General features: G+C 39.2%; 1 protein-coding gene across 1 annotated transcript; it reads left to right on the top strand.

The window, feature by feature from the left end:
* The first annotated feature begins 437 nt into the window (after positions 1–437).
* KRR1 (KRR1, small subunit (SSU) processome component, homolog (yeast)) lies at positions 438–5449 on the top strand. The gene is made up of 9 exons (XM_010084664.1): positions 438–656; positions 1160–1294; positions 1520–1645; positions 1741–1824; positions 2426–2482; positions 2930–3100; positions 3267–3344; positions 3459–3552; positions 5127–5449. Exons 1-9 carry the CDS (start codon positions 438–440, stop codon positions 5267–5269), a joined length of 1107 nt encoding a protein of 368 aa, XP_010082966.1. The 3' UTR covers positions 5270–5449.
* Positions 5450–9521: the final 4072 nt, after the last annotated feature.

Genomic DNA, 9521 nt, shown 5'->3' with positions numbered 1-9521 from the left:
AGGGTCCCCCGTGGCCGCAGGCCTGCTGTCACGTCCTGGTGCCCCCGTCCCCGATTTCCTAAAAGAACCGGGGGTTGAGGGGTTTGGCCGCGATTTCGTGTAAGCGGAGAGGCAGCGAGAGGAAGAGGCTGCTTCCCGGCCTGCGGCTGGGTGGGATATGGGCTGCTGGTGGGTGCGAGGGGCGCGCCTGGCCTCACAGTGCTCTGGTTGCTCGCCTCAGCCTCTTCTGTCTTGTTCTTGTATAATATCGTTTCCACAATGCATGTCGCAGTTGTGCATACTTTTTTTTGGTCATAAATAGCTTAAAGCAGTAACTTCTTTAAGGTCAGACAAGATGAAAAACACATTCAGCAGAGTATTAGACAAAGCATTGTGTCCCTGCTTTCAGTTATTGTATCTTTTGTAGTTAAAGGGGGAGGAGATGTAAGTAGTCACTGATGAAAGAGAAGGAATTTTTTTTTTTTTTTATACCCATAACAGTTGATGAATCTGAACTTCTCACTGTGCCAGATGGATGGAGAGAGCCAGCCTTTACAAGAGAGGATAATCCCAAAGGGCTGCTGGAAGAAAGCAGTTTTGCAACATTATTCCCTAAGTATAGAGAAGCGTACTTGAAAGAGTGCTGGCCACTCGTCCAGAAAGCCTTGGGTGAACATGTATGCATACTTCCTGATGGTGATACTGTTTTATCTTTTAGGAGATACAGGTGTTACTTAAGCTTATAAAAATAGTGCAAGTTGCTTTTCTGGTACTGTATTTGTGTATATTTCTACTGTGCTTGCATCTAGAATTGTTAGTGTCATTTTTTTATTGTCGATCAAAATCAGTGAAAGTCTGTGTAGCTAGACTTGCAGTTCTTTACAGATGTTATCAGCAAAATTCTTTGCAGCAGCAAGTATTTTGTCATCCAGATGCTGACAGCTTTGTTATTGTGCCTGAATTTAGGGAGGTGAGGGAGGTGGTGTTTCAGGCCTTGTGACACATATATTCCATCGTTTTTGTGTGTTTCTTTGTGTGAATTTCCTTGAGCTGAAAGTCGCTTTAGGAAATTTGGAAGATGGGTTTGCATTCGAGATGTAGCATTCTGTGTATTAACTTGTTTTGAATTCTGAGGTTCTAATTCAGAGATTGATTTACTGTTTCTTTTCAAATATTGCAGTATGTGAATGCAACACTGGACCTAATTGAAGGAAGCATGACTGTCACTACCACTAAGAAGACTTTTGATCCATATGTAATCATCAGGGCTAGAGATTTAATCAAACTCCTAGCAAGAAGCGTTCCATTTGAACAGGTTGGTATTAAATCCTAGAAATTTGTATCAAATTCTATCGCAATACTTATCAAATAGTACATTTTCAAAAAGTGGGATTTTCAACTGAGTCAAGTGAAATGAAATGTATATGTAAAGTAAATATATCTGAAGGTGAAGTGAGAAGAGTAACCTGCAGTATTCTCTTGACTCTTCTGAATAATATCTTTGTGTTCAGATGATCTTGCCTGCTTCTTGTCTCTTTAGGCGGTTCGTATCCTTCAGGATGACGTTGCATGTGACATCATTAAAATAGGCTCTCTGGTGAGGAAGAGAGACACTTTTATAAAAAGAAGAGGACGACTTCTTGGGCCAAAAGGATCTACTCTGAAGGTATTTCCGATAGGTGTAGTAACCAGAAAATTCTTAGACCAAACTTGTGTCAGGTCTTCAGTTTTACACTTACTGCATTTCTTTTTTTGGTGTAGGCCCTGGAGCTGTTAACTAACTGTTATATTATGGTGCAAGGCAACACTGTTTCAGCTCTTGGACCCTTTAGTGGGCTAAAAGAGGTAAGGGAAGGCAGATGAGTAGTTGGTGCAGCATACTTCTGTGCCCAGCTTGAGGGCAGACGAGAGGCAAAGTCTGGCAACGTCGAGAGTATCTCACTTTTTGGCAGTGTGTTAGTAAGCTACATTTACATGAATGTCCATAGTGTCTTAGCTGCTGAATTTTGTTTAGGCTCAGATCTTTCTGCCTTGGAAGTTGTTGTGAAAAAAAAAAAGAATTGTCGTTGTTTAGGTAAGAGATGTAAGAGTGAAAATACTGCAGAGTTAATGATGTATAACTTTAAGGAACATCTAATGTTTTTGGTAACTAGGAGAAGAATGCTTGTCAAAAGCAAGAGTTTTTCATGACACCATAAAATCCGTGGTGACATGAAAGTAATGTTTGTGGGATGTGCTGGAATGTATTAGAAACATGACAGTGTTACTGATATGTCTGAAGTGCTGGCCCTTCTAGTTAGCTGTGTGCGTTACCTTTTTAAATCTACCTACTTTGGGGGCCAGGGAGCAGAGGAAGCATGATAGTATATGTGGTATTTTAATTGATTAGAATATTAAATACTTGCTGAGTTTTCTGTTCTTTTTTTACTATTGTTATTGAATGCAGGTTAGAAAAGTTGTTCTGGACACGATGAAGAATATACATCCCATATATAACATTAAGGTTAGTGTGGTCCACTGTGTGTCTTTATTTTCAAGAAAGTACCATTTTTTCTCAGAGAGTTGTGTGTTAATAATTTACATGTTTCTGTGTGATAATCTATTTTTGAGAATTTCTGTAGTGTGTTTCTTTAAAAAAACCCCTTGATTCTTACACCCTCCAGTGTTTATAAACTTTACACTCTTTGATTGTTTGCTTGATACTTGGTCATTTAAACTGAGACACCTTCTCCAGTGCAGTCTGTCCCTGTTTTGAGGCATATATCTTTCTTGTTCTGCTCTTTGTAATGAAACCCCTCTGCTCTCTCTTATTGAAGTGGGAGATGGAAGGTTCGAATGTAGCATATTCACTGTACAAAAGTTTAGTAAAACTTGTAGTTTGGAGCTCTTGACTACTACTGTAATACTATTTTATTAATAACTTCTTTGTGACACGCTAAAACTACTGAAGACTTTGATGATCAAAAGGGAATTATCAAAAGATCCTGAATTGAGGTCACAAAGTTGGGAAAGATTTTTGCCTAAGTTCAAGCGGAAGAACTTGAAAAAACGCAAGGAGCCAAAGAAGAAAAATACTAAGAAGGAGTACACACCGTTCCCACCTCCACAGCCAGAAAGCCAGGTCAGCTGAAACTTTATTTGGTTATCCAGGAATATAGCATGTCTTGAAATGTTGTTCTTGCTAACAAGTTGGGAGACCTTTTCGGTCAAGTTCTGATTTCCTGATACTATACATCTGGCTTGCAATGCATAACTATCTAAAGCTTCTCTGTACTTGTCTTATGCAGATTGATAAAGAATTGGCAAGTGGTGAATACTTCTTGAAAGAAAGACAGAAGAAACGAAAGCGAGTGGAAGAGATAAAGGTAAAGTTGTTCTAACCCACTGTTCAGTTAAAAAGCATGTGACTGATGACTTGGATTTTTATTTTTTTACCCCTTTTGCCTTGCTGTACTTGACCTTTTTATTGGTAACTTTAGGCAAAGCAAGCAGATGCAGTCAAGAAAAGACAAGAAGAAAGAAATAAAGCTTTTATCCCACCAAAGGAAAAGCCAGTTGTAAAAACAAAGAAAGGTAACAGTTTCTTTTCTCCTGTTATAAAACCTTCTGCTCTTGATTCCCAGTCTGAGTGATTTTGCAGTGATACAGCTCTCGGAAAGGTTATGCAAAAAAATCCTAGTGGTTAGATCCATGCCTGGAGTTGCCAGGGACAATAGAAATATCATGCGGCCCATAACTCTGTACCTATAAAATGACCATTCTCTGTAGAACACTTTCCTGATGGGAATACTGGGACAGCCATCTCAGATGTTCTGACTACATAAATTTTTGGGTTTCAGTCTTGCAGTGAAGCTGCCATAACTTTTGCACTCAAATGGCTTTTCTGTTAAGAAAAAGAAGCCCAAAAGCAATACTTACTTGAAAACTTATGCCACAAGTAAGTGTTGGTATAACATAGGGTAAATAGCTTTTCTAAAAGTTAAAGTGAAACCACACTATATGCAGAGTAAGAATGCATGTTGTCAGATGATATATTTTTAATGCACTAGAGAAACAAGTCTTCTGTTTTCTGGATTCATTGGTTATGCTATGTATTCATTCATTGTATTAGATATACTATGTACGTTTTGTATTAGATACACTGCCTACACACTATTACACTATATATTGCACAGTTTCTTGAAAAGTTTGTTTTTTCTTGAAAAGCATATGTGTTCTGTAGCATTGATACAGTATTTTTTTGTAATGGCAGTAAATTTTCAATAATGCCGCAGTTGATTGTACCATATCTCAAATACTGTGCTTTTCTAGCTGCTCCGTGTTTTGACCTGAAGTCCTTCCAAGAATAAATTACAGCAATAGTTTTTATGTAGAGAAGGACTGAGGTCCAGGAAGGACAGCTGGTACCCATTGGTAGATGTAGGAATTAACTGATCCAAACTCATGACTCAGGCCCAAAAGAGAAAATACCATCACCTAGATGAACATAAGAGTAGGTTATTCATGTTGCTCAGCATTAAGTGTTTAATATAAGTACTCTGGCACTCCCTGTAGAAGTCTCTTATAAAGGTCTTCATGCAGCGGTCAGATCAAAGATCTGTATTGTATCCCCCCTTGCCCACCCCATCCTGTTTCTGACAGCATCTGTATAAGAGCATAACGATGAGACAGGCATGTTTGGGATCTTACCACCTTAATTATGTGCAAAAAGAAAAAATACCATGAAAGCTTCTCTGGGTATATATATACAATTTCTTCTCATGTGAGACCAACCAAGCCAATAGGCCTATGTCCAAGAGACTGTGTACGTATTAGTTTTGGAGGAGTACATCTGTGGTCTGATACCTGGGTGGTAATAGTCTGTACGTGTGCAGAATGTGGCATCGGTGTTCAAATGCAGCTGTACAGGATTTCTGATATGAATGTTCTCCTTTTAATTCTGCTGAAAGAGGTGTGTGCATAATACTAGTTTCATCAAAAACAATTATTAGAGTAGTTCACAAAATGGTGAGTGAACATAAAATGAGTCTTAACCAATGCCATAGGATGCAGCTTACTGTGTATACATATGAAGTCATCTTGTAGACCGCTAAAATTGAGAAAAAGTAAAATTCATGTCTGTCGTCTTTGCTTTTTTTACTATGTAGCCTCCACTGAGAAAAAGATTGATATTGAAGCCCTCAAGGAAAAGGTAAAGAATGCAAAGAAGAAGAAATTAGGAGCACTTCCTGTGGAAGAAGTCAAGTTAAAAATGGCAGCAGATGAAAAGAAAAAAAAGAAAAAGAAGTAATTCACCACCTGAGATGCTCACTTTTCTTCCTTGCTAATGAACATTTTCACACTTGAGAGATTTCTTGCTATCAGTATAATCTGGACAAGAAAAGACGAGGTAGAAAAGTCATTCTCTTTTCATAAGTACACTTTAATTGGTGGACCTGAAGCAGCTGTGCAAAATTGCCGAGGTTGGTGAAGAAAATCTGCACTGCTATGTTGTTTGAGAAAGCAAGAGAGTGTATTTGGATAATATCCATCTGCCGAAAGGGAAGGTTTTGTAGTAGAAACATTTAGGAGTTTGATGCAGGATCAGAGAACTTGATGGGAGTTTAAGGTAATTCTTCTGTGGAAGACTACCAGACTATATACAGCCTCAGTTATGGTGATAACTTTTGCAAAACAGGCAAGATTTATTACTGTATTATGCTTTTGTTCCTGTAAAAGCTGATTATTTTTACGTGTCTTGTCTTGGTGTTAATAAACTGTTGTAATACATTGTTCTTAAATCCTTTAATTAGTCAGCTACTGCACAACCTGCATCTTGTTTTCCAGGAAATAAGCTCCCAGCTTCATGTGAGAATTAGACAAACCGTAATCTTAATTGAATTTATGAAGAAGAGAAAAAAAAAATTAACCCTCTGCTTAACCCAAGACAAATGCCATTAATAAACTGTCATTTATTATCATTATCCTGGAGACTGTTAGACAGAACGCAGTACAAAGCGAGTGTCTTTCCACACAGAATGTGCTGCAGGGAAAGCATGAACTCTTGTTATCTTTAAACATACTCTTAATTTATTTATTGCTTGCAAGAAAGTCTAAGAATTTGTGTTCCTCTTTTTTTTTTTTTTTTTTTGAGGCCCTTCCCCTTTTTTGAAGGAAGTTTAGAGGTTTTTAGTTTCCTGAAAATGCAAATTGTGATGAAGTAAAGTTCACCATAAGAGCAGATGTTGCTTATTTCATATGTCTGAGATTAAAGAAGCAAATGTAATGATTAGGAGGTGGTAGAACCGCACCAATTTTATGATTGTGTTGGAGTGTGTTTGCACATGCAATGGAAATTATTATGCTAGAACCTCACAGCTGGCTGCTTTTAGCTTAGTGACCATTTATTTGAAACTAGTAAGCGAAAACACAGCCATTTCCTTTTTTTTTTTTCCATATATAATGAAGAATTTATACTATGTGTGGTCAAAGAGCCAGTACGTGTATGTTGAGAAATAGCTAAGATGCTTGCCCTTTAGGGTAGGGGACAACATTAGTGTTACTGTGCCTTTCAGTTACGTGATCACTTTTTGGCACTTAATTGTTAAGAAAAAAACGCTCTCAGTCCTTTCAGGGACTGCATTGTTCATCACTTGGGGAAAATACTGCTTCAACAGATACTATGTGGAATATGATCAGTAAGTCACAAGCATCCATCTCAGAAACTGCAGTAAGCTAATGGGTTTAGTGATACCAGCACTATGAAAAGCTTTTTAGAAACACTAACTGGTGTTTAGCAGTTGACAGTGTACAGGGGTGAACTAAGTTCAATACCAGTCAGAGAGTTCACACCTCTCATATAGTGAAAGGACTAATATCAACAGGAGGCACTGCAATACTTGGTTTAAATGTCACAGCATGATCCCACAAATGAGTGCTTCAGCAGAAGAGTCTTCAGAACTAGAAGCCAGTAAGGAGGAGTCTGTAGCCAGTGAAGGAGCATGAGTGTATTAAGGGAGGCAGAGTCCTTGTTTCTAATCTGGACAGGACGAGGCACCTTTCACTGCAGGGAGCTGGCATAGATATTCCCCTGTTTATTGTTTAAAAAAGTTAAAATTAGAACCAAGTGTAGGGCTTGTTGCCCTACACTGGTCTTGGAGGCTGGCATTTCATTTCAGAAACCTGATCTAGCTGAAAGCACCCTACGAAAAAGTGATTGTTTTCCAGCAGCGTCAGCTAACTGTGTGTTGTCTGAGTTGCAGTGCAGGAAAATGTAGTTCAGCTTGGTGGCAGCCTGGCCTTAAGTTATGTATAGTTCCGTGGAAGTGTCCTTTTTAAATTTAGGACCCACATCTGAGGCATCTATGTAGCTTTTGCATCAAATCTATGTCTGTAGTAAAACTTAACAGACTTCAGGGAGTCTTGTCCTTCTGTTGCAATGGGGTGAAAAGACTTTACATTGTGTTTAATCTTTTTAATTTGTTACGGTGGACAGGTCTCAAGGATTGTTGGTTGGGCAATTTATTTACTTAAACTGGAAAATCAAGAAAGCCTGTAGGCACGTTAAACCAAAGGCTTTGTCTGCTTAGAATCGGTATCTGAATGGTAACTGGCTGCACAGGCTCACTGTTGGTGCTTTTTGCACCTTTTTTCTCAGAGAATAAGGTTATACAGGTCTAACACTTCTATGGAAAGCAAAGAATAGAAAACAAAGTGGATTTAGAAGGGTGAAAAAGTGGTTTTGGTATTTTCAGAACAGCTTGAACTATTGCAAGGTATCTCCTTAAATTTAGAGTTTGCAGACTTGGCAAAAAAGTACCTGAAAGCTGTATTTATACATCAGGGTTTTGCATTTATCATATGGAATTAATGGGCATATGCCATAAGATAAGTGTAGACAACTCAAAGTGGTTTATCATCAGGAGTTAAATCTCTTGATTTTTGGATGTCCTTAAAATTAGATGCAGTACTTGTTTAGCTTTGCCTTCTTGACTTTCAGGCTTTCTTGTTTGAAAGATACCATGTTGTAAAGTTTGGGGGTTTTTTCCTCTCAGCCCCAGTGATTTACAGGTTTTTTTAATGAAGCTTTTTCTATGGTATTTCCTTAGAGCTGCTAAAGTATATAGTTAAATTACAGTGCTGTGAACGTTTTGAACTTTAAAGGCTCTGTGTTCATTCTGTTTACTCTCTTGGAGACCAAGCATTGATTAAACTGAGCAGTTTTTTTTATCGTTTTTGCTCCCTGGACACAGCAGCATATGCTCTTCCCTCTCCTGCGTTTCTCTTTGCAGCAGTAAGATCTAACTGTACATGGCTTCAGTGGGGCAGACGCTGTCCCAGCTCCGTGCTGGGGTGGGAGCCCTGTGTAAGAGAGTGTACACAGAGTAAGTCCTGCTGCCCACCTGCTGGTTGCCATCCTTACGGGATTTTCAGATGGGACTTTACAGTACACAAAGCTTAAAGCTTGGGTCTTGCACAAGAGAGAGACAAAAAGACAAGCAAGGAGGAAAATAGCTGCTCTTTTTAACAGACCCATGGCCTTGCTTTTGCAAAGGAGATTTTTTTAAAAAACACCCTAATCTGCCTAGTTTGGAAGACAGAACTGAGCTTGGCTCTCTCACAGGTAGGCCAGCGTTGGATACTGGGACCCTGGTCACTGGAGTGTAGAAAAGAAACTACTCGTCTCCTGTCTGTCAGTAATGTCTTGGCTATGGGGGCTCTGGTAGCCAACAAACTAAATATAAAGACATATCAAGGGCAAAGATATGTGAAGGGCAAAGTTCGGAACTTTTTCCCCAGCCATAATTTGCATTTTGGAAAATGATTTATTCAGGAAATGCTGTGATGCTAAAATAATTTGAGTGCAAGCAGTTAAGCATATCTTTGAATAGATGTGGATCGTTATGGTCCAGCTGTGAGCTTGTGCAGCTCTGCTCCTTTCAGCCTCCGCTTGAGCTGAGCGACTGCAGTTGATAGAGGACGTGCCCAGCTGAATGCAGCACCTGTCCCCTCTGCTTTCTGCCTGCTCCAGATGTGCAGGTTCCAGAAGACTCATCCCTTGGCAGCTGTTGAACCAAAGGCATAACTATGGGTACAGCATGTTTTTATTCGGAGGTTTATGCCATCTTTCCCAGCATTGTGTCCCTCAGCATTGTGCAGGTTGGAGCTGAATGTGGAGGCTTTTTCTGCACTAGCAGTTAAGCTTTAGATCTTGTTGCAAATACACAATTGCCATGCAGGGGAAGCAGGAAATAATGATTTATTGTTTGAAACAGCAGTCAAAAACTCTATGCTCAGGAAAAAAAAAAAAAAAACCCACAGGAAAGATTGCAGTAATAAATAATCACGTTTAAACACAGGTGAAACTATGTCTTGGCACAGAAGACGTGTTTAAAACCAAATTCTAAGCAAAGAGAAGTACCAGTGGCCCCAGTGCACTGTGAAACTGGGAAACACACTGCCTGCCCCAGGCTGCAAATGCCAGAGCTCACAGGGGTCCAAAAATTAAACAGTTTAAATGAGAAACATCTCCAGGCTGCTCTACATCTTGCTGGAGGAGTGTG

Source organism: Pterocles gutturalis, unplaced genomic scaffold (assembly GCF_000699245.1).
Source record: "Pterocles gutturalis isolate BGI_N339 unplaced genomic scaffold, ASM69924v1 scaffold37506, whole genome shotgun sequence".
Classification (NCBI taxonomy): Eukaryota; Metazoa; Chordata; class Aves; order Pterocliformes; family Pteroclidae; genus Pterocles; species Pterocles gutturalis.
Note: the sequence above shows the minus strand (reverse complement) of the source record. Positions and strands in the feature narration are given on the sequence as shown.